Raw genomic sequence first — 25,970 nt, 5'->3', positions numbered from 1 at the left:
CCTACACCACTGCGTTCCAGCCCAGGGCCCTGACAGTGGCAGGACGAGGGTCCCGCCACTGGGTCAGCGGGGTCCTTCCGCTACATAGACTCACCACTGTGCAGCTCTGTCCCTGGGCTACTTCCTACCCGATTGCTTGTCCGAATCCCTCTGGTCCCGCCAGTGCGTCGGGGTAGTCCGCTGTTGGCAGCTCCAGCTCCCCCTCGGGCTCAGGCTCCTCCAGCTCCTCCCGGTCCTCGGCTGCTGGCAGCTCCAGCTCCCCCTCCGGCTCCTCCAGTCCCTCTGGGTACTCGGCAGCGGGCAGTCCTGGCAGCCCCAGTCCTTCCTCCAGGTGAGGTTCCCACTGGTCCAGGGCCTCCCCTGGCGTGGCAGCAGGGTCTGAAGGGAGCAGCCTGCGGTCTGCGTCTGCCTCCCTCCCTGGTGCTGCCCTGACTGAGCTAAGGGCTTCGCCCTTTATACTTCCTGTTCCACCCCTCCCCTTCTGGGGGGTGGAGCGAGCTTGGCCTGGCCCCGCCCACTCAGGCTGAGAGAGCGGCCCTTTACCCTCAGGTTCAGAGGGCAGCCACCCTGGCTCACTACACCCTGTTTTCAAAGCCTACTCCTATACCGGTTTCCAGTACTCTGAATTTCAAAATCTGTTCCTTTCTAGATATAAGCTTGTTTGAATATTCCGGCACTTTCTTTGACATGCAATAAAAAAATAAATTAGATGGTTTTTAAAACATCTCAGGGTAAAGACACTGAAAATTGTTTCTTTCTAAAAATAACTAAGCTAAAATTACCTGCCTTTTTACATCTTTCCAGATGTTGAAAAGTTGTTATTGATAGTAACACATTAGTATATACTAGCCATCCATTAACCACATCATATTTACAGGTCCATTATCAATTTCCAGATTTTACAGCATTGCTTGCTAGTGTTTAAGGTCTTGCTGCCTAGGTTTCCAGCTGTCTGTGTAATACACTTCCTGCTGCTTGAGGTAATTCTTAGCTGACACCACTATTTAAAAGCAGAGCCATGAGTTCATTGATATGTTTAATTGTAGTCATTGAGGACCAAATTCTGGTTCCATTGAAATCAATGGGAAAACTAGTAAGGATGTGGCTTTTAGAGCACTTAGATAAAGTCATCTGTTAAACAGTAAGTGACTCTTAACCTTAACAATAGCAGAGCTGCCATTCCACCATAAGGGGCATGGTATAAGTCCAAGGTGATTGTGTTTGGTTTGGATATGTACAGACACTCACTGATTTTGCAGGAAAAGTGGTTGATCTTCCAACCCTGCCTTGGTTGCGAGTGGGATATGGCATTCCTGCAGATTAGGCATCAAACTGCCTTCTGGGTCTGATGGGGGTAAGATTTGCAAGTATCCTGGGGCAGTAGAGGCATCTCCAGTCCTTCATGTTGGCTGCAGTAACCAAAGTGTATACGTAGGGGGTTTCAGTATCCACAAGTGCAAAAAAGGGTTGCTTTCTGGCGGCAATGTGAGTATTTCTATTGACTTCAATGGATTTGGACCAAGTAAAAAGAGAGAAGGCTGATGATGCAACAGAGTTTGCTTTTGTCTTCTCCATTTCATCTACTGCCAGAACTTGCTGCCTTAGGGGCTTGTTTATTCTGTTTGGCTAAGAAGGCTGCACTTTATTAAAAGACATTCTTTAACCGTCAAGTAGTGTCTCTTCTAATTTGTTATTGCCTTTGGCAAGCAAGCTGTTTACTCCTCTAGTATACATTGTAATAACATGTTTGCTGGAAGGGCTAGGCAGTTGATAAAGATTGAGAGTTCCCTGGGCATGATTCTCCACTGCCTTGCACCTTGTAGAGCTGTTAATATCTTTGCAAAGTGGGTGTAAAATGCTACCAACTCTGAATTACCTACTTATTCTGGTAGTAACATTTTACACTCACTTTGCACTGTTTGCTCCCCCAGGTATTAATCACTTACTATGGGTTAATTAATAAACAAAAGTGATTTTATTAAGTATAAAAAGTAGGATTTAAGTAGTTTCAAGTAATAACAGACAGAACAAAGTAAGTTACCAAGTAAAATAAAATAAAACACGCAAGTCTAAGCCTAATACATTAAGAAACTGAATACAGGTAAATCTCACCCTCAGAGATGTTCCAATAAGCTTCTCTCACAGACTAGACTTCTTCCTAGTCTGAGCCCAATCCTTTCCCCGATACAGTCTTTGTTCCGGCTCAGGTGGTAACTAGAGGATTTCTCATGACTCACAACCCCCTTTGTTCTGTTCCACCTCCTTTTATAGTTTTGGCACAAGGCGGGAATCCTTGTCTCTTTCTGGGTTCCCCCCCTTTCTTCTAAATGGAAAAGCACCAGGTTTAAGATGGATTCCAGTACCAGGTGACGTGGTGACATGTCCTGTGAGACCCCACACCTCCATTCTTCCCGGCCTGACTCACACGAACACAGGAAGACTTACAAGTAAACAGAGCCATTTACAATCAGTTGTCCTAGTTAATGGGAGCCATCAAGATTCCAAGCCACCATTAATGGCCCACACTTTGCATAGTTACAATAGGACTTCAGAGTAATACTTCATATTTCTAGCTTTAGATACAAGAATGAAACATTCATACAAATAGGATGAACACACTCAGTAGATTATAAGCTTTGAAATGATACCTTACAAGAGACCTTTTGCATAAAGCATATTCCAGTTACATTATATTTTCACTCATAAGCATATTTACATAAACATATGGAGTGCAACGTCACACATGCCTCTAACCTGAATTATGGTGACATGGAGCTGTTGTTTTGCTGGTCCTACACATTCCATGGCATGTCCCAAAGCCAGAGAGATAGCTGACTTTGGGATCTGGCTGATTTCTGGCTCTTTTATGTTGCAGGAGTGGTGAAAAGGGGCCAGAACAAAACCGAGAATTGGGATCTTTATATTCTGGCTTCATATTAGGATGCTGTATTTCTTCCTAAGGGTGTTATATTATTAAAGGGGGGGGGAAGAGGGTAGGAGTGAGCCCCTGAGATAGTTAGTATGTTAAAATTCAATAGGTCAGACTTTAACCTGTAGGTCTTTTATAAATAAAGATCTTGATTTTTCTCTCGTGCTGCTGTAAACCAGGAGTAACCTCACTACAGTGAATGCAGAGACACCTGTGTAAAACTGGTGTGAGTGAGAGAAGAATCAAAGCTGCTGCTCTGCGTCTCCTCTCAGTTACAATAATGTAATCCTGTTTGGGTGGCATTGGTGTAACAGAGCAGAATTTGGCCCCATGTATGTCGTTGAAGATAGGTAATGAATTTACATGGCAGATGTTGGTTCTACGCAGAGGTGAAAGTAAGCCAGAAAGTAAGCAGCTGGAGCCCCTAGCCCTTTAAATCGCTGCCACAGCCCCGGGTCTCCCGGCCGCCGTTATCCCAGGGCTCCCAGCCGCCGCTACCGTGGGTCCTTTAAATCGCCACCAGAGTCCTGGGGCCCCCGGCTGCCGCTACCACTACTATGGGGCTCCAGTGGTTATTTAAAGGGCCTGGGGCTCCTGGCCGCCGCTACCGCTACAATGCCAGCAGCTGGAGCCCCAGGCCCTTTAAATTGCCACCAGAGCCCTGGGGCTCCCAGCTGCTACCGCTCTCATGAGACTCTGGCGGCGATTTAAAGGGCCCGGGGCTCCCGGCTACCACTACCACGGCAGCAGCCAGAGCCCCGGGCCCTTTAAATCGCTGCCAGAGCCCTGGGAGGTAGTGGCAGCTGGGAGCTCCAAGCCCTTTAAATCGCCGGGCTGCGCTGAAGGGCTGGCTGGGGGAGTCTGGCCTCAGCCCCCTTTCCGCCCGAGGCCCCGCCCCTTCCGGTTGAGCCGCCACCCCCCCCACCTTGCTCAGGACCGCGACCGCCTTACGTACCAGTAAGTCTCTTAGGTTACTTTCACCCCTGGTTCTACGATATGAAATGAGTTTGGTGACTACTTAACATAGCAATTTTGTAGCCACATTTACAGACATTTTGGACATACTCTACTCAATGGATGAAGGGACTAAGAATTCCAAAGAGAGGGAACAACCAGAGGATTCACAGTCATTCTAATTTTATAATCCTTTATATTTGGATTGTTTTCTTACAGGCTGTGACAACATGCTTGCAGGTATCAAGTCCATAAAGATAGTTAAGAAGACTGGAGATATGCATGGCTCTTGGATGACAGATCCAGGCAAAGACCATATGAAGATTTATTTCTTAAGTGGATCCAAGAATAATGTTATTTTGGAATTTGCAAATATTCGGGCATTCACGGAAAGGAATCATAAGCTAACACCACGGAGAGTTAACCTGCCATCTTCCTGGCAGGGAACTGGCCATGTTATGTATAATGGTTTCCTGTTTTATCACAGATATGGCTCCTTAAATGAGATAGTTAAATATAACATCCAGAGAAGAAAGGTAACTGATAGAATGCTCCTGCCGGGTGCTGGACAGATTTCTGCCTATGAACTGTTTCCTGATACTAAAATAGATCTTGCTATTGATGAACAAGGGCTGTGGACAATCCATGCAGAGCCAGACACGAGTGGAAACCTTGTCATCACTAAAATCAACCATATGACTATGACAGTAGAGCATACTTGGGACACATCTTGCAATAGCAAGAATGCTGAAGCAGCTTTTCTGATGTGTGGCACCCTTTATGTTGTGTACAACTCTCCTAGTGGAGGCACATCTCGGATCGAATGTGTGTACGATGTCTTAGACACTATAAATACGTATGAAATCCCCGTTTTACCTTTCCCCAAACGTCAGGGTAGCCATTCTATGATACATTATAACCCCAAAGAAAAGCAGCTATTTGCCTGGGCTAATGGATCCCAGATCCTTTACAAACTTCAAACAAAGCAAAAAGTTTAAGATCTTTAGGAACTTTTCAAAGATGAATATTAAAATAAGCTTAAGGTCAATGACCCAAGTTCTCTTCTCAGTTACCATCACGGAATATTCCCCTGGCTTTTCCATTTGCTCACTGTTAGGTGCTTTATATATATATATATTCACCCATTTTTCCCCGAATTAAGGTTCATATGCTCACTTCTGCCTGGGCCCAATCTCACACCCATTAAAGACAATGGAAAGACTCCCATTGATTTGAAAAAGAATGGTATCAGGCTTCATATACATGCAGCAGATATCAGTGTTACAGTATTTAAATGATAAGTGAGTGGCATTATGTCTCCCCACAAAGCCAGCCCCTCCAGCCACTCGAAACCTGCCAGCTGCAGGTCAGAGTTCCAGCAAGCATGCCTCCTGCAGCAGCTATGTTGTATAGGGTGGCACCGTGCTGGGGGCCCAGGCAGCAATTGGGAGCTGAAACACCTCCTCTCTACTACGCCAATTGCCCCCAGTTGGATGAATTTGGAAGGAAACTTCCACACGTTGAAACTCACAGAGAGAAATTCTCTTCTGCTGTAAATTGATATGGTTCTATTAAAAAGTCAGTGAAATTGTGTCAGTTTACACCATCAGGGAATTTGACCCAAGGGTTTTCACTCCCATACATGGTTTAATCCCATTCAATGCAACATCAGGCTCTGTACGAAACACATATTTGAGCAAAATCCTTATATTCACCTCAGTCGGTTTAGTATAAGTAATGAGTAAGGCCTAAAGGATTTGCCCCATACTAAATACTCCCAAGGTCATCCCATTAATTTTTTTTCAAGTGAGTGTAGGGCCTTGATTCAGTATAGCTCCTAAGCACATTTTAACTTTAAGCACCTGCTCAGGCCCATCAATGCACTTATGCACCACTTAAGTCTCACTGACTTCAATTGACCTTTAAGCACATGCTCAAAGTTAAGCCTGGGCTTAAGTGCACTGCTGAACTGGGGCCTTTGTATTTGTGACAGGTACAGATAGACAGCAATGAACAAGAATATCCAAAGTTGTAAAAGTAAATATTGAAAAACAACAAAGAGTTCTGAGAGAGATACAAATCCTATGCCTCAGGGCATAAAGCAACCTCTACTACTGGGGCTTAGATGGAAATTTTATCTGGAGGCACGTTATCTCAATTTGCCCAATTCAAGGCTTCTTACGCCTTCCCTGGAAGCATCCGGTACCGACTGCTATCAGAGAGGAGTTGCTGGATTAGATGGACCATTCATCTGATCCAATGTGGCAGTTCCTAGATTCATTTCAAATGTACCTGTATGTATTTTCACATCCAGATTTAATTGGTAATGACGAAATATTGTTACCCATTATGAGTACTGACTCCAAAACTGCTATTACTGCCCCACATTGACAGTCAAAGCAGAGAGATCAGGGACTGAATAGGTTTGGTGACTGAACTTCCCTTTCACCAATGGAAAGCTGGGGCAGTTGCCTCAAGTTTAGGGATGAAGTATATTAATCAGTGAGACCGATGTGGGGAAACATGCCCTGCCACTGTCCATACTGCCTCTGTTCTGTGAGTAAACCAGATTTATCCATATAAATGTTCAATCCTTTTTTAATCCTGCTAATCTCCTGGCTTCAATGACTTCCTGTGGCAATGAGTTCCAGAGTCTAAATGTGCTATATGTGAATAAATATTTCCTTCTCTGCGTTCTGAGTTTGATGTCTTTCAGTTTTATTGAATGTGCCATTATTCTTGTGTTATCAGACAGATTGAATAAAAGTTCCCGATCTACCCTCTGTAGGCCATTCATTATTTTATATTTTATATACTGTTATCATGTCCCCTCTCATTTGTTGCCTTCCTAAAGTAAATAATCCCAACATTTCTTACTCATTCTTTGAGAGTTTTCCCATACCTCTAACCATTCTTGGCCCCTATATCTGCACACACTCTAATTCTGCAATGTACTTTAAGAAACAGGTCACCAGAATCAACACAGGTGAGGGCATAACATTGATGTGGACTGGCTTTATGACCCACCGATAAATTCCAATAGTATATTTGTTCAGAATTAAAACAAAAAGCAAAATAACCCTTCCCTCCCCATACCTATCTCTGTAACACACAAGTGGCAGCTTCAGTTTTTGGATTTTAAGAATGTGTGCATTACAGTTTAATAAAATTAATTGATGTGGGGAAAGCCATACTTCATTGAATCCACAGAATAATCACATTTTGTTCTTTAAGAGTAAAGGGCTGTTGTTGCTTTCTAAAAATAATCTCAACAGAACACCCAAACATCAGGGAATGATGTTAAAAAGAAAATACAACCAAAAGAATACAAACTACTTAGTCACAACTAGGTCTAAGCTGATATACTTTAGCAAAGAAACACCATAATCTTATAGCCCAATACTAAGGCAAATACAAACAGGAGAAAATATTGTGCATGGACTAAGGAAACTGTTATTGACTTCTGTGTGACAATGGGGAATGTGGGTGAGATAATATCTTTTATTGGTAAGAGAGTCAAGATTACACAAGTTGGTCCAATAAAAGATATTACCTGACCCACCTTGTCTCTCTAATATCCTGGGATTGACAGGGCTACAACATTGCATACATGACCATAGGCAAGTTGCTTGTTAACCTCTCTGTGCCTTAAGTCTCTCTGGCTGTAAAATGAAGATAATGATATTATCCACATTTGCCAAGTGCTTTTTAAGAGACAAACAAAGCCACTTGAGTTTGAGGCTGGATGAATCTGCTCTTTTACAGAAAGTATTCTAGTGAAGATGTTTTCCTTACTGTTATTTGCATGAGGAGAATGTATTTTGTTGTTATTCAAATCATTCCTAAATTAAGAAGAGACACAAGGTGTTTGCAGTGTTGCTGTAGCCGTGTTGGTCCCAGGATATTAGTGAGACAAGGTAGGTGAGGCAATATCTTTTATTTGACCAGCTTCTGTTGGTGAAAGAGACAAGCTTTCAAGCTTATGCAAGGCTCTTTTTCAGATCTGGAAAAGGTACTCAGAGTCTCACAGCTAAATACAATGTGGAACAGACAAACATAAGGAGTTACATGTTACATTACGAAAACACTAATGATATTTTTGTACTTTCTCCCCTCATACCTTCCTATTTACAACAACTAGTGATGGGTGAACCTCGAAGGTTCAAACAAGGATCTATCTTAACCTTTTTGCCCTGGAAGTCTATCAAAACCAGGTTTGCTTATGCATTCTCAGTATTTCCTGGTTTGGCCCAGAATGGAAATACTGCAAGAACAAACTTCACTGCAGTATTTAGTACTCCTTGGTGTGAAAATGTAAAAGAAAAATGAACAAATGGTTCAGGTTCAATTCATATTTGGGGCAGAGTTTCAAGGATGATGTTCTCAGAAAGAGTGTGTGAATAGACTACAGTAACTCCTCACTTAAAGTCCTCCCAGTTAATGTTGTTTCGTTGCTGATCAATTAGGGAACATGCTCATTTAAAGTTGTGCAATGCTCCACTCTTACCTTGTTTGGCTGCCTGCTTTCTCCACAGCTGGCAGCCTCGCTATGCCCCCCTCTCCCCACAGCGCCTCCCGCCCGCCGGCAGACCCTGCGGATCAGTGCCTTCCCCCTTCTTCCCTCGCTTCCTGCCTGCGGTAATCAGCTGGCTTGCGGCGTTTAGGAGGCAGGAGGGGGGGGAGGAGCGAGGACTCGGTGCACAGGCTCCCCCTCCCTCCCCTGCCTCCTGAACACCGCAAACCAGCTGATTGCCCTGGGCAGGAGCTGGGGGGTAGGGGGAGGGAGGGGGAGCCTGCGCGCCAAGTCCTCGCTCCTCCCCTCTCCCTCCTGGCTCCTAAACGCCACAAGACAGCTGACTGCCCCGGGCAGAAGGGAGGGGGGAGGAACAAGGACTCGGTGCGCAGGCTCCCCCTGCCTCCCCTGCCTCCTGCCCGCGGCAATCAGCTGGCTTGAAACATTCAGAAGGGAGGGGGAGGAGCGAGGACACAGCGTGCAAAGTAAAAGGGGAGGAGGTGGGGGGGAGAAGAGGCGGGTCAAGGGTGGGGGCGGGGGGGAAGGGGTGGAGTGGATGGGCTGAGGGTTGAGCCCCCTGCCAAGTCAGTGCTTGTGCTTGCAAGAACAGCAAGAGGAGCAGCCAGACAATCCATCCTCTTCCACCCTCTGACTCCACCACCTCAACCAAGCTTCATACTCAGCAGTGAGGATTGTAGTATTAAATTGTTTCTTTAAAATTGTTTAAAACTTATACCTGTATTAAATTGCTTGTTTAAAATTGTTTAAAATGTATATAATGCCTTTTGTCTGGCAAAAAAAAATTTCCCTGGAACCTAATTCCCCCCCCCCCCCATTTACATTAATTCTTATGGGGAAATTGGATTCGCTTAACATCGTTTCACTTAAAGTCGCATTTTTCAGGAACAGAATTACTTAAAATGTTAAGTAAGGAGTTACTGTATTCAGAGAGCTGGGATTCCTGAGTTCTAATCCTGACTCTGCTATTGATTTTTTGGCAAGCCACTTAACTTTTAAGAACCTCAATTTCTCCCATCTCTAAAATGGGGGTGATGTTATTGACTGACAGCCCAGCCCAAAGTTCACTGAAGTCAATGGAAACTCACACTGACTTCAGTGGGGTTCACATCAGGAGCAGGCCACTACTTCATAACTAAATAAAATATTTGTTAAAAGCTATACAAAGTATTACGGTCAGTCATTGGCAGAAGTGGGAATAGAATTTTGGTCCTTCTGGCTATCCACCCTGTGTTTATGACTATTCAGTAGGGCTAAGCACGTGCTTAAAGTTAGCCACATGCTTAAGTATCTTGCTGAATCCAGTTCTTATCCAGTGGATCATGTTTGGGGGAGGCACCCCAGAGTCTAAATACTTCCATAAAAATGCTCAAGTTATCAATCTCCTCATGGATTTCTGAAAGCCAGACAGAGAAAGTGAGGCCATTTCCCCAAAAACAAAACTGAGAACATGAAAATGTCTGCAAAACTAATTAGTAACAATTGTGAGCAAAACTCCATGGGGATATTTTCATCCATTTCTAACAGCACTACTTTCACAGCTTGAAAATTAAATCTATTTCTTTACAGCCTTAGCAAAATTTCTTTTTCCTCTTGCATGCAAGCACACAGTGACTTATTACTGTAGGACTGCTGATGAGTGCCACTGCAGGTGGCTGGTAATAAAGTTTTACTATTATTAACGGGGCCTGTCTGAGGGGTGGGCAAGCATGGCACATGCCCTCAGTGCCCACATCCAGTGATCCACCATACAGCTGTGCTGCCCGGCTTTTTTTCCCCTCTGTGGTGATTGGACAACTATTATTTTCTCCAGTGGGAAGTAGCCATGAGGGCTGGAGGGGGCAGGGAGTGGGGCAGCCCCTAGACTTCCAGCTGTTTGAAATACGTTCAAATATTGCACCTACAGGTGCAGCCCAACAGCAGTTTCTGAAAAGCAGGAGAACGTGCTGATTAATTTGTTCTCCTTCTTGCATTTTATTTGATATGGGAGGGGAAAAAACTGTGTCCTTTTATAACTATAACTGAAATTAACAAGTTTATCTAAAACCAACCCCTAGGTAAAGAGTCCAACCACAGCATTATAATTTTTGACACATTTTAACACACCCAATGGAAACAACTATTTCTACCCCAGTTATAATGTAATTTAGAACTATGCAAATTAGGAAGAACCACTTCACATTTTCCATTTTCCATTAGACTTACAGTAGTAGCAATTTGTTGGCAGCAAACTAAATCCTGTGTTGATTATATTGTCTGTTAATATCTTTTTTGTTTTCAATACAAAACGTTATAACATATAGCCTCAGAAGGTGGTAGTCTGCTACATAGAAATAATTGGATTTGTCTGTCAGAAAAAAAAGTAATCTTAGTCAAAATGTTTTGTCAGTAGATACATAATTCTTTGTTCGCACCTTCCCTAGAAAGGACACAAGACCAGTAGATGTTGTGCAATGCTAAAATATTAATTAAGTGAGAAAAATACTTGCATATCAAGGAATTGAAAGGCAGAAAAGTAAATACATTATTAAAATTATGATATATATAGAGAATATCAGCAACTAAATGATGTGGGGAAAAGCCATACTTCAATGAATCCACAGAATAATCACATTTTGTTCTTTAAGAGTAAAAAGCTGTTGTTATGGTATGGTAGTAAAACTATATGTTGCACATTTTATGACCAGACTCCTAAATACATTCTGGGCCAGAAATACTTCCAGATCAAGTCTACATCATTTTGCAATTAAATATTTCAGCATTTATAAGAAATGCCATTTTTCAGTATGTTAAATAAATATATAAAAATTGACTATTTCTTTGACAGGTGTTACATTTTAAACAAAAAAAAATTACCTAGAAAATACTACAAAACAGAAAACTATCAGTCATGAAAACTTCGTGAGGGGAAAAATACTGGACAAGCTACAGATACAAGTCTTAGCATCTAGAGAGTATCTGGTATCCTTCTGCAGATTATATTACATTAATTAATTCAACAGATCTGATCACTAGGTCTTGGCACACACATAAAGGCTTTAATTGGTATCGCAAAAAGTTAAACCCCATATCCGCAGGCATAAGGCATCAATCAAAGGCTCTGAAAGAATGCTGCATTTAAGTTTCTTAACTGGGAACACAAATCATATTATTTAACAAGAATATTTCCATGAGAAATTGTCTACATAGCATAGATGTTCTCAATAGATGTTATTCTTACACTGGGTTTTTGCTTTGATAAAGGTAGTACTAAAACATAGATTGAATCCTACCTATAAATGAACTTGGGGAAAATTAAATTTGCATAGCAGAGTTAGATTCATTCAACCAGATGGCAATGGATTAAAGTTGGATTTTAAAGAGATTTATGGGTCTATATCTTACAATCACCCTTATAAGAACAAACCTTAAAGCACATTTTTTGTCTAATAAAACACTCAGAGATAATTTACACTTGCCAATTCTAAGAATATACCAAGGATTGTGTTCATATCATATACTGGATAATCCACTAGTGGTCCCTACACTGCTGGCTCTGCCACACTCCATTATTTCAAGTGAGGGCTACAGGACAGAATACCCATTTTATTTTCTTGTGTAGATATAAGATTTGAAAATTATATTGCATCACTCAGATGATTGGCTATTTTGTGAACATTGTAAAGATTTACCTTGGCCTTGGCACGCTGCATCTTCCCAAAAAACCTATTTTATCATATCCGCAAGATGTATATTGATATCACACTGGCCTGTTTGCCAACACATCTGCAGTTGGTGCAAATAACTAAATCTGAAAGAAAATGACTTGAGGACAGGTATTTTACTTAAAGCATGAAATTGTGTATTTTAAATTTAAAATTGGGTATTTTACTTAAAGCATAAAATTGTCGCCCTCACAGACCTGCATGCAAACCACTGCATAGATCACAAAAAGGAAATGTGAGTTTGCAGATTTTGTCCAAGACAGCACTTCCATGGCTGGCGGGTATAATAGGCTGCCGCGGCCACCGGATCCACGGATCTGGGGTTTGGCGGTGAAGTTTTTGCTTTATTATGCCCCACGCAGGTTCCGGGGTGGCGGAGGAGGCACATGGGACACATCAAAAGTGTCTTCTAACAGATGCTTTTCCCCTAGGCTGGTTGGGTCTGGGGAGAGGGAGGTACAGCATGGCTTCGGCCAGCCCCGGGCTCCTCCAGGCAGGGGTGGGGGATACTCCAGGCTGCAGCTGGCCCAAGCTGGCTCCTCCAGCCAGGGGGGAACGCTCTGAGCTGCGGCTGGCCAGTGGCTCCTCCAAGCTTGGGGGGGGGGGGGCTCGGGGCTTCAGCTAGCCTGGGGCTCCTGCGGCCGGGGGGAAGGGGAGCTTGTGGCTCCAGCCATGGGGGGCGGCAGGGGGTCTCGGGACTCCGACCATGGGAAGGGGCTCCACCCACCACCCATGAACACTTTCCCTCCCCCCACCACAAGTTCTGGCAAAAGAAGCCAACAACTAGAAAAGTATGGTTATCCCAGCCTATCATGTTTGGTCTGAGTTGTATTGTATTAATTTAGATAGAATAAATGGGCCCAAAGAGTCAAAGGTGTTAACATGACCCAGACTGCCCAGTCACTGTCCAACATTAAACAGTGTTAAATAACGTCTGGCATACAGATACTGCTTAGTACTATGGCAAACATGCTATTAAAATCCTTTTATTAAAGATACAGAAAAGAAGGAAAATCAGAGCATTTTAAAAGGAAAGCATTAAGTACGGCTTTCATTTTAACAACATCCCTTGTTCCCTTTCCCTTCAGCTGGAGAGAATCTTTAAAGAAAAAACCCACTTGTTTGGCAGTCTCTTAGATGGTATCAAAGATGGTAATAATTGTTTTTTGCATGGAAAAGAGAAAGAAATTAGCTGAAATGGGCTGGCACTATTGTTAAAATCTGATCCCATTTCCTAGAAGACAAAACACATACAAGAAGGAAGAGAAAAGAACACAGCACAGATAGGAAATGCAGATTCTCTGGTGCTGACTTTTACTAGCAACTTCGCTACTAGAAAAACACAGGCTACAGCACATGTTCGTAACAGCCACCCAGAGACCTGGCATGTTGTACCAGGGTCCGGCTGTTTAGGGCATGACATTTAGCTGTCTTTCCGATCACAGATTGATAGCATCACTGCAAAATATGCAGTCTTGGCTGGCTAAGCTACACTCTTATTAGACAGAAGAGAAAAGGAGACAGATAGGAAGGAAAAGAAATGAAGTAGAGAAGGAAAAGGACACTGAGGGAGGGGGGAAGGAGGAGGGGTAGACGAAGTCTCACATCCCAGGTTGTGTTTGGGATTTAGCCCAAGCCAGTGGAGGTGGCTATATCATCTGAGTCCTTCTCTCCAGACCGGTCTGGTCAGGGCACCTCTCAGGATTAGGATGAAAAGGGTCCAGGGTCCCAGTAGATGGTTGGGGTGGCGGCAATGATGGTGAAGCTCACTCCTTCCCCTTCTCTCATTTTTCAGTCAGTAGGTCACCCTCCCACCCCCGCACTCTCTTTTTTAAAAGGACCCAAAAAGGGAATAATGGGTGGAATAGCTCATCACCTTGTTATTTTGTGTACCAATTAGGCCCAGTTTCCAACACACCTATTTTGGTTTGTTGATTTCCAGTCTCACACCATTCTTGTTTACCAGGCACGATCTTAACACAGTCCTTGAATTATATCAATAGGCCTTTCTGTTTGGACTAATCCAGTCTGTCTCTTTTTTTTAAGCCTTTTCCCATCAACATTTGTTGTTATGACATTTTATGAACATTCACTCACTTTTCACAGTTAAGCTCACAATCAGGTAAATTTGTAGGCACAATCATGACAAGAACTACACTCACAGAGGTACGTCAGGAAAACTTGTACAGTAACTGTTTGCACTAGTTCTGTTCATAAGCACCACATTTACCAAAAATATTTTTTAAAAATAAGAGTATGAGTTCCCTGGGAATGGAAAGGCAGCTTTAATAAAAGGTATGCTGCATTGAAAGACACCTCTTGTTAGCGTCAGTTAGGGTGACCAGATGTCCTGATTTTATAGGGACAGTCCCAATATCTGGGGCTTTTTCTGATATAGGCTCCTATTACCCCCCACCCCCGTCCCGATTTTTCACACTTGCTGTCTGGTCATCCTAGCGTCAGTACCAGCTCAAGCACATCTAGGCTCCCCCCACAAAGCCATTTAGTTGAGCTACTTGGCTCCAAGGCTCGATCTCTTCCTCTCCAGCCCCACTGCCTCCAAGTCTCATGCCATTTTAGCCTGAAACACCCAATTTCCCCAATCTCGTACGGCAACCAGGGATTGAAATGTGTTCAGAATTGGTATGTTTGTAAATTGGCTCCTGTTGGAGAACAAAGTGTCCTCTGTTTCAATAATCCTTTTAGGTAAAGGAATGCTGCCATGTGCTATGAAATGCCCATTCCTTCTGCCAATTCAGGAAGCAATAGACTGGGTCCAGGAAAACATAGATCTCCTGTTTGGCACGAATGCCCCAACCCTGCAAACATGCATCTGAAGGACGGCTCACGGTAGTAAATTACACACATGCATAGCTGTTGACGGGATTGGAGCCCACACTACTACTACCATCTCCAGAATGACTTGTTCTTTTCTTTTCATGTTAAAAGCATGATGAGAAACATGTGTGATATGTTTCCATTTATATGAGCTCTTGTGACATTTAGCACAGTTGAGCATATTACATGCCTTGTCAGTCTTGTAATTTCAACAAATAATTTGTTAAACACTTTTAAAAATAATTTACTATAGCTCATTAACCAATAACCAAACTGCAACTGATAATATATTATTAATGAACCTGTTTTCTTATTAACCTTTTGTTGAACAGTGAGTTTTGTACTAAGAAATCAACATAAGGATGTACACTTATTTCATGCCAAGTATTTAAATGAACTGTCGTGTGTGTGCATACATGCGTGTGTGAGTGCACACCACTGTCCTCTTCTGCCTAGCCAGTTATTCCCCATTTTGTAGCTGTGCATTTGATTTTTCCTTCTAATCTAAAGCATAGTACTCTGCACTTGTTTAGTGAGAAGGTCTGATGACCAGCTGGCTTAGTGGTCAGATCCTGGCCTTATGGTTTCTGCTGGCCTATTCATCCCAGAGCGGTCCCTGGCAGTGGTCTCAATCACTCCCGCATGCTCCAATTGCTCCCCCAGAGGTTCTCTCATTATGGGGTGGAGGGAAGGAAGAGGGGGGTAGAGGGCCTCAGGCCCATCCTGTCCACCAGGTCCCAACCCAGGAACTAGGAGTTTATCAGAGCATCAAGACCAGTTATTAAGCTACCCCAAAATATGTTTTCCCCTGGGTCCCTTCTTACCAGTCTGGAGCTCCTGTGCTTGGGGCATGGTCACTGGCTTAGCAGACTCTCCTCAGTCTTAGTGTCCTGTTCAATCAATCTCTTTTTGGGCTTTCAGCTCCCAAGGTTGGGGAGGAGGTAGTCCAAGTCCCTGCTGCTAGAACAGCCTTCACTAAGCTGTTGCCACTCCTGACACAGCTCTGAGCATCAGCCTTCATTCCTGGGGATGGATGCAGCTCATTTCACCCTTCTTCCTGGGCTGCCAGTGTCCTTTTAAACTGTTCCTCCATTGGGAATATGACATGAACCTGTTGAGAGGGGAGTCTCCCTAGCCCAGTATTACTCTACTCCCAGCCCTGGTTCAGCGTGGGGCCTGTAGATCCTATCACAACTTGTCTTTATCAAATTTCGTCTTGTTCATTTCAAACCAATTCTTCAGTTTGTCACGGTCATTATGAATTCTAATACTGTCCTTCAAATTACTTGCAACCCTTCCCAGTTGTGTGTCATCTGCAAATTTTATAAGCATACTCTCCACTCTATTATCCAAGACATTAATGAACATGTGGACTAGTACCGGACCCAGGACTGGTCCCTGCGGGATGCCAGTAGATAGGTTCTCCTGGTTTGACAGCAAACCATTGATAACTACAGTAGAACCTCAGTGTTATGAACACCAGAGTTATGAACTGACCAGTCAACCACACACTTCATTTGGAACCAGAAGTACACAAGCAGGCAGCAGCAGAGACAAAAAAACAAATACAGTACAATACTGTGTTAAACGTAAACTACTAAAAAAAATAAAGGGAAAGCAGCATTTTTCTTCTCCATAGTAAAGTTTCAAAGCTGTATTAAGTCAATGTTCAGTTGTAAACTTCTGAAAGAACATCCATAACGTTTTGTGCAGAGTTAGGAACATTTCAGAATTACGAACAACCTCTATTCCCGAGGTGTTCATAACTCTGAGGTTCTACTGTATTCTTTGAACACAGTCTTATCTGACTAAGCACATTCAAGCAACAGTGCATGAATTTCAAATACACATGATCAATAGAGAGTAAAGAATTTTTTAAAAATGAATCCCTCATGTTTGAAGAAAGATAGTCCTGCCAGCTGACATTATGCAAGCAGGAAAAATGAGAGGCTAAATTCACTGAATAAGTTACTTGCTTTGACTTATTCACGAAGTCTGTTTCTTACTCATTCATCCCCATCCAACAGTGAGGAAGAATATGTTTCTTGCTTATCTAAAACTCCCACTGAATTCAATGAGCATTTTAGGAGCACTGGGAATCAGGCCCTATATGGGCATCATTGCTTGGATTTTTAAAGAAGCCTAAAGGAATTACCCTGGCAGGCTTCTTTACACTCTTTTGAAAATCCTGGCCAAAACACAGGTAACAGTAACATGACATTGAATACCAAACAGCTGAAGGCCCCTTTGTAAGAAGAGGAGAGACATTTCTTATCTCTTGTCTTTGAATCGAAATTCAGGTCTGGACTGAGAAAAAACAATGTATCAACAATAACACCAAAGAAAGGGTGATCCCATAGATTTGCAGAATGATATTGATGTGCATCTCAGAACTAGGCATGAGTTTACATCTCAGCAGATAATTAAGGTTCATACTCATTAGAAATGTGAAAAGAAATCAACCTTGTAAAAACATCATAACAAGAGTAGAGCATATATTCTTGGACAATTTGTTAGACTAGATAGAAAACAGATGGAATAACTAAATAGGAGAGCACAGTGGGTCTAAATGGGTACATCTACACTGCAAAGAAAAAACCTGCAGCACTCATAGTATGCCTATACTACCCACCAGATCGGTGGGCAGCAATCGATCCAGTGGGCGTCGATTTATCGTGTCTAGTCTAGGCGCGATAAATCGACCCCCCGAGCGCTCTCCCATAGACTCCTGTACTCCACCGCCGTGTGAGGCACAGGCAGAGTCGACAGGGGAGCAGCAGCCGTTGACTCACCACAGTGAAGACACTGTGGTGAGTAGATCTAAGTACGTCGACTTCATCTACGTTATTCATGTAGCTGAAGTTACGTAACTTAGATCGATTCTCCCCGCCTCCCCCCCCCCAGTGTAGACCAGGCCTGAGTCTCAGGGTCTGGGTCAATTGACTCGGGGCTGCAAGGCTTGGATTGCAGGGCTAAAAATAACAGTGTAGATATTACAACATGGGCTGGAACCTGTGCTCTGAAACCCAGTGAAGGGGAAGGGCCTAGGAGCCCAGACGCTGGTCCAAGCCTGAATGTCTACTCTGCTATTTTTAGTCCTACAGACCAAACCCCGCAAGCCTGAGTCTAATGACCCAGATTCTGAGATTTAGTACCATGGGTTTTTCTTTTCAGCGTAGACATACTCAGATATGTACTTCTGTGAAGACAAAACTCAGAGCCAGGACATCCTATCAAGAAAATTGACTTCAAATGTGTCATAATTACAGAAGTGCAATACGGAAGAGAGAAGCAGTGAAAGTTATGCAGTATTAAACCATCTGTGGATGCAACAAGCCAAAGCAAATGACCTCCTTGAGAAGCTACCTAGAAACATAAATGGTATTTACCAGGACACATTGCCAGTAATACAAACATCTGGACTGAAGTATCAGTGTGGATGTTAGAATTAAAAGGTAATCGAAAGGTTTATTTGCCACCTGTAAGAACTTTCCTTAATGTCTAGGTGTGAATGTGAAGACACCTGGAAAAAATATTACAGAGTTTGTGAACATTATCAAGTCCGGTTTTTATGTGGACTAATGTAAATTATAGCCAAATGTGGACGGTTTTCTCTTTTTGTTTTAAGTGGGAAAGGGACTTACTTAACTGCAATTACGTAAGAATGGCCATGCTGTGTCAGACCAATGGTCCACCTAGTCCAGTATCCTCTCTCTGACAGTGGCCAGTGCCAGGTGGTTCAGAGGGAATGAACAGAACAGGGCAATTTCAACTAAGTTGTCCAGTCCCATCTCCAGGAAGGAAGACTGCCGAAGCCGTTTAAGACACTGTGTGATATAAGGATCCACAGACTTTTTTGGAGGATGTAGGGATTGTTTTTTTAACATTTAAGTGAAGGGGGAGGGGAGGATTCACATTTTCTTTTGGCCATGGGAAAGGACAGAGAGATATTAAGTAGCTGATATTATTTATTATTTCCCAGTAGGTCTTTTTAAATTATATCAAATCTGTGATAAATTCAAATATTCACCTTTATACACTACCTTCTTGACTCTTACAAAGTAACTGTAATTGCTTATAGAAAGTTATTTATTGCTTATGGAAAGTTAATTAACACTTTTCAGGTGTGCAATCATCAGTTGTTAAGATATGAGATAACAGGAGCCCTCTACTGGGAAATTGATAAAAAGGAGGATTAAGAACGATACTGAACACTAGGTGGAGCTATTTGCTTGCCATTATTATTCTTCCCTAATGTTAGATCTATAGCTGTCTCAAAAATTAGTTGGATTTAGACAGCCTGCTCAATGGCTGTATTGGTTTAGACATTACATTTTATAATGCTGCACAAAGCTTACAGATGCATTATTGAATGCCTTTTAAAAATATTTAAAAGTTATTTCTGTTCCTGTGAATTCATGGCATTATTGTACTAGAGAAGACCTACAAGGATCATTTCAGTCACAGGACACAGTTGTTTTCAAAGGAGGGGAGATTTATTAAAGATGAATGCTGCTGCAGAATGTTCAGTATACATTGAAGAATAAATTTTACAAGAATTATTTTGAGTTTTAATATCAAGGACCTGTTCCTGTTCCTCTCCTCTTTCTCATAAAATTCAGAAGTAAACTGCAGGTATCCTTTGTGTAGGAACAAAATATACCCATTAGAGTTTTCATCCAGAATATTTCACATTAACTCCACCAGATTTGTGGGGGTTTGTATTTATTGTGGTCATTCTTCTGCAGAGGGAAAAAAGTCTTGCCAAGGACTTGCCAAAGAAGGGTTTTACAGATGGCCTAAAACGTAGTGGAACCACTCCCAGCCCTGCTCCCTGCAGGCCTCAGGGAGGTTTGCTAAGACTGTATGCAGGGCGCCCACAGAATTGAAGGAGCTGTTGTCAGTAGATCTTCAAACTGGACATGCTTTGGCCATAAAAAAGCCTGTTCAAAGAGGGACAGGGTACCAGGCTACCAGGCTACCTCTTCTAATCAGACACTATGGGTATGTCTACACTGAATCTGAAAGTGAGCCTCCTCATCTGGATCCACAGACTTGTGTAAGCATGGCTTGCACTAGTGCATTAAATAGCTGTGTAGACATTGCTTCAACATTGCAGCTTGGGATGGAACTTGAGATCCGGAGCTACAACATCTACACAGCTATTTTTAGTGCGCTAGCAGAAGTTGGTGGACCTGGGTTCGGAGGCTCGCTCCCAGATGTGGTGTAGACATACCTTGTAGGGCTGTCATAGGCCAGCTGTATTGGTGAATGTTAGACAAAGGAAGGATTTGGTCCCGTCTTCTCTTGCATCCATTCCTCTGTAAAGGTTGTTAACTAGCTTTGCATAAAGGATAAGAATTTAAATGTATGTTTTGTTCCTTGTGGCAAGGTCTGCCTCCAAAGCACTTCCTAGTGGCCTCCCATGGCACAACTCATCCCACTGGTTTCCTCTTTAATCCCCCTCTGTCAGGACTTTTGAAATCTCTCTCTTTTGAACAACCTTTGTGTCAGCAATCTCAGCCTGAGGCCTACCTTCTCTTCAGAGAGACTCTTGACAGACAACTGTTTCTTTCAGCACCCCCAGGCAGGGCAATGATAAACTTAAACAACAGTGTCAAAGGAAATAAAACAAAAGTGTCTTCCACCCCTCTGGGGCTACTCTTCAACCCAAGTTAGTTTCCTTACAAGCTGGATCTTTAGGCCCAGTTTACTACCAGGCCATCTGCCTGGGGTCTGACCTTCTCCAGAGCCTGCCTCAGGAGCCTCCTTCTCCCTTCTGCCCTCTCCCTGCAAGGCCAGTCACAGGTTATGTCTACACTAGAAATGCTACAGCAACACAGCTGCACCGCTGTAGCACAGACACTGCAGCAACAGAAGGGATTCTTCCGTCACTGTAGTAAATATACCTCTGAGAGACGGCAGCTAGACTGACGGAATTCTTCCATTGATCTAGCGGTGTCTACACCAGGGCTTAGGTTGACTTAATTACGTCACATTCTCATACAAGAGGATATACAGTACTTGCAGTTTTCTAGAGAATTTTATGGGAAAGAAGGGAGGAACAGGTCAGTGTTAAAACAGTAGAACCTTTCTAACTCACATTCATGACTGACAGACCCATTATGGACTACAAAATTTTATGAATTAGCAAGTGTGCGAGTGAACAGACAATTCAAAAACACTAAAGCTACTACACCAGAAAGTCAAGTATCAGAGGTAGTTTGTGTACAGACTACCATGTTAGTCTGTATCCACAAAAACGAGGAGTCCAGTGGCACCTTAAAAACTAACAGATTTATTTGGGCATAAGCTTTCATGGGTAAAAACCCACTTCTTCAGATCCTTTGTTCATTTACTTTAGTTTATAGCTTGTGTTTTCTAAATGTAAGTGCTTGTTTTGTACATATACTGTAGTGTATTTATTATTACAAGATTTCATTACAGCTCTTTACTATTAGAGCTTGGTTAAGTGATGGGCTGAGACCACTAGCCTGTCTTGTGAAAATGCTTGGATTCGTTGTTAAGAAAAACTAGATTCAGTGAGGCTGTATGACAAATGGGTTACTGGCAGCCACTTCACTTAAATTTTAATTCTCTTCTGGAAATTGTACAATAAAACCAGTTTATTAACTCTTTACCAAAGGCAAACTACAATCTGGTATGTATAACTGGAAAACAATTTGAAAAGATTTTCAATTTATATACAACATGCACATGATATGTCTTAGGCCCCATTACAGAACTGAGCTTCAGGCGGCTAGACCCCTGTGCTGATACAATGCCCTGCTGAGGTCATTGAGCCTCCATGTCAGAGGACTAGCCATGAAAAGCACATTGCAGGGCTTGTCCACTGTCATCTGTTTTTAGGCCCTGTTCCTGCAAGACTGACATACTGATTTAACTTTCTTTACACATGTGAGTAGCCCCATTGGGCCTTCTAAAGAGACTACTCACATGTATACGTGTCAGTTCAGTTGTAGGATCAGGAGCTTGCAAAAATGCAGGCCCTTACAGCATTGCCATCTTGACCCATAATCCAAGATTGTGATATTGGGAAAGTAAAAAAAAACTGCTCAACTAACTTTTTACCAGCAGAATAATGTATCCCAGTATATATAGCTGGAGATGGAAAGTGGAATATTTATTGAGATAACCAGTGAATTCTTGACACTGAACACCTGGGAGGTCACAAACAACATTCCACTGCTTCTGCTGGAAATAATTTCCCAATAACATTAATAAGGTTTCCCATGACTCAGTTTCCACACAAGCATTTCTTTATTAGTCCAAAGACCACTTAGTGTTGGTTACATCCAAAATACAAATACAGTATAAACATACACACACACACACCCTATATTATATACCCTAGAAACCATACAATTATAAGCATTGGCCAAAATACTTAAAATAAGCTCAGGCTAGGGAATTACATTGCATGACTCTGGAGGTGTAAGGCAAAGCTCTGACAAAGAACCCCTTAAAAAAAAACTTGCTTTTTTTGTACACTATAACAAACAAGTGATGTCATTGCTGGTTATTGAACCTTAGCTGCAGTTAGCTGAAGGAGTTTAGGGCTGCACTCTGCTCTCTTCAACATTTTTTCCTTTATAAGACTTTCACATATTTTTTGGACTAAGCATTTCTAACCAATTATTTACTGCACCTGGTGCCCAATTAACCATTTTTTCTTTATTTCCCAAGCCTTAAATAAGATAACACCAGTATTCCAAAGGCACAAACAATCCCTCTTTCTGTGAATTCATTCTTTTTGGTGACATGCTTTGAGCTGATTATTCTTGTTAACATCCAAACTCAATTTAAAACTATAGTTTGCTCAGGTCTAATCTGGTCCTATAGTCCTACAGCATCGAGAAAGGGCAGGGGGAAAAACTGTCACTAAAACTCAGACAAAAAACTGTGACAGAATCACTGTCTTTTGGGTTTCCTGCCTTGTTTTTGCATAGGCTCACTTTGAGAAGCAAGGTTCTGCTGTCTCTGAATAAAGTTCATTGTTATCAGAGAGAAGCAGAGTCCTAATACACTAGTGTCACAAAGACAGTGCTGTATCTCCACTGCTGTAGAAAAGAAACAAGCTATTCTTAGTGAATTATGGAGGGATTACTGGAATGGTAATTAGCCAAACAGAAAGAGTGCAGGGGTTCAGGACAGCTGAGAGAGAGAGAAAGAGTTTCTCTATGCCTACACTGGGGGAGAGTCATGCTAGAAAAAATTTAACTAACATGTTTTAATGAACATGACATAAAACATGACTTTACACTAATGTAGTCAGGGACAAGTAGTGTTTAAAAGTGTGTTAACTGTCTGCGACAAATGGATTAATCACAATTACCCAACATTTTTAAATATGACTGTCCTTCTACACATTTTGGGCAAAATCATATTTAAATCATGTTAGTTAGTCATAATAAACATGTTTTCTAACATGACACATTTTCCTACTGTAGACATGACCTGAGGGGCCAGGGTTTGAGAGCAGGGCTTAAAGAGGTCTGAGAAAGGGACTGGCTCCAGCATTGCACAGTTGTGGTATTTTGTTAGTTCATAACTATATTTTAGGGTAAACACCTAACTTAATTATATTTGAAATGCTCCCTAGGCCATTTAGTGCTCACCAACAACCTATCTGCCTCAGACCCATATCAGAACTGTATTTTATTTTATTTGGTCAACTCTGCAGCCCCATGTGATTTAGTCAACTTAAAACCCTGCTTGAAAGGAAACCTCAGAGTTAACAGGGCGGCTGAGCTGAGAGGAATCTAGAGAAGCCAGCAGTAGGAAAGATGAGAATCAGGTTCAAAAGCAAGTCAAAATCAGTGCAAGATCTGTGGGTTCTGGCCAATTTTACTTAGTTGCTAGCATGTTAGAGATATTCAATCTCAATCCCCCTTTACTCCCTCTTCCATACTGGACTGTTTCCTTCTACCAGTCAAGTCCAGTTCTTTGCCCTGGTATGTGCTTTATGGCTCCTACCTTGCAAACATTAATGCATGAACTTAACTTAATTTTAAGCTCATGCATAAATGTTTGCAGAATTGGACTATGTTAGATGATTAACAAGGAACAAAACACCTAACAAAACCATTAAACCTTTTGGTTTTCCAAGCACAGCAGTGTTTTACGCTGACTGGAAGGAATTCTTAAAATGACAGATAATAAGAAGTACACCTCTACCCCGATATAACACGAATTCGGATATAACACGGTAAAGCAGTGCTCGGGGGGGGGGGAGGGGCTGCACACTCCGATGGATTAAAGCAAGTTCGATATAACGTGGTAAGATTTTTTTGGCTCCCGAGGACAGCGTTATATCGAGGTAGAGGTGTAATTAGAATTATGTGGAAACATAACATTAAATATTTGAGACCATTCAAATGGATGCGAGATATAATCTGATGGCAGTCAACATCCTTCAATAGTTCAAATATGATTTTGCAGTACAGACTAACTGAAATTTGTTTTTAATTACATCATGCACATTACAACTACTTAAAACTTCTTGTTGTATTTTCTGCTAATTGCCCACTGTCATTTAATCATCTCCTTAGAAAAATAACATAATCAGACACACTCACCACATGGAAGCTGTGATTTTTCATCTTTTTGAAAAAAGAACAGGAGTACTTGTGGCACCTTAGAGACTAACAAATTTATTAGAGCATAAGCTTTCGTGGGCTACGAAAGCTTATGCTCTAATAAATTTGTTAGTCTCTAAGGTGCCACAAGTACTCCTGTTCTTTTTGCGGATACAGACTAACACGGCTGCTACTCTGAAACCTGTCATCTTTTTGAAGGAGCTGTGTTGGTGTCATGTATGCTCAGTGACCTATTTGGGTGATAAAAAACAAAACAATAGATATTGTCATCAGTCTCTGGATCAGCAACCTGCATGAAAGGGACGTGGTCAGTAAACACTAAAGGCCTGATCTTATCATACTTTATATGAGGCTCAGAAACAATCCTGCAATCTGATTAAAAAGAAGTGAAAATGTACATCTTTAACCTGCAGGTTGTCATTTAAAGTTAAGTAAGCTTTTTTCCCTAGGGTTTGTCTATACTATACAGCTTTGATGCTAAGTGGTAAAATTACTGTATTAGAAAACAAAATAAGCAATACTAATATGTCACCTTTATACCAGTATAACCCAAGTCTAACCTGGGGTTTGTACTAGCATAAATATGTTGGTAAAAAAATCACCCCCCTAACTGATAAGTTATACAAGTAAAACTTTTAAGTGCTGACCAGGCCTTACTTTGTTTCTATATCTCTGGAGAGGTTTTTTTTTTTCTGGATCAAAAGTTTATATCCATAGTTTTAGTTACTCCCGGAAAATTCTTGGTACAGAATAGTAGTATTGCAACAAGAAATATCTGTCTCAACAAATATTTGTTTGATAACACTGTTCTGCCAAATTTTTAAATTTATTATTCCATTTCAGCAATAATGTAGTGGGGATATTTGCAAAGGCACAAATAGCAATGGAGAATTGGGTGCTAAACAGCCATTTGTGCTTTTGAAAATCTTTTCCATACAGTGCATTTCTGCATCACCTTCCACTCAAAGGCTCAAATCACTGAGGCTCTGATCCTGCAAAGAGAGGGCTACAGAGCTTATTACAGAATCAGGACCTAAGGCACTAGTAAGGAAGTCCATTTAGATACCTAGATAGACTTTACCAATTTTAATGAGTTAAGGCTCAACACACTGCTGAGAGGTAGAGAAAGTCTTAATGATTCCATTTTAGAGACAAGGAAACTGAGGCACAGAGTAGCAATGATCACAACTTGTCCACTGTCACACACGGAGTCAACAGCAGAGCTCAGAGTATGTCCTGATTCCTGCCATCCCTTTGTAACCAAACCCTGGTATAACTATTTTGGTTGGGGGTGATATTTTATTTTTATATTTATACTGGTACAACCTCCAGCATGGATGCAATTATAACCAGTCTAAAAGTGCTTACGTTGATGTAGTTTATTACCCTTCCTG

At 42.0% G+C, this 25,970-nt stretch overlaps 1 protein-coding gene across 1 annotated transcript in view; it reads left to right on the top strand.

Annotated features, from left to right (window-relative positions):
- OLFML1 (olfactomedin like 1) overlaps positions 1-4,882 on the top strand; it is a 10,954-nt gene extending 6,072 nt beyond the window's left edge. The window contains exon 3 of the mRNA XM_026651569.1: positions 4,103-4,882. Within this exon, the coding sequence (XP_026507354.1) occupies positions 4,103-4,881 (779 nt within the window). The 3' untranslated portion in view covers position 4,882. The remainder of the gene's footprint in view (positions 1-4,102) is intronic.
- Positions 4,883-25,970: the final 21,088 nt, after the last annotated feature.

Source organism: Terrapene carolina, unplaced genomic scaffold (assembly GCF_002925995.2).
Source record: "Terrapene carolina triunguis isolate 2854851 unplaced genomic scaffold, T_m_triunguis-2.0 Scaffold96, whole genome shotgun sequence".
Classification (NCBI taxonomy): Eukaryota; Metazoa; Chordata; order Testudines; family Emydidae; genus Terrapene; species Terrapene triunguis.
The sequence above is the reverse complement of the archived record's forward strand: the minus strand, read 5'-3'. Positions and strand labels throughout refer to the sequence as shown.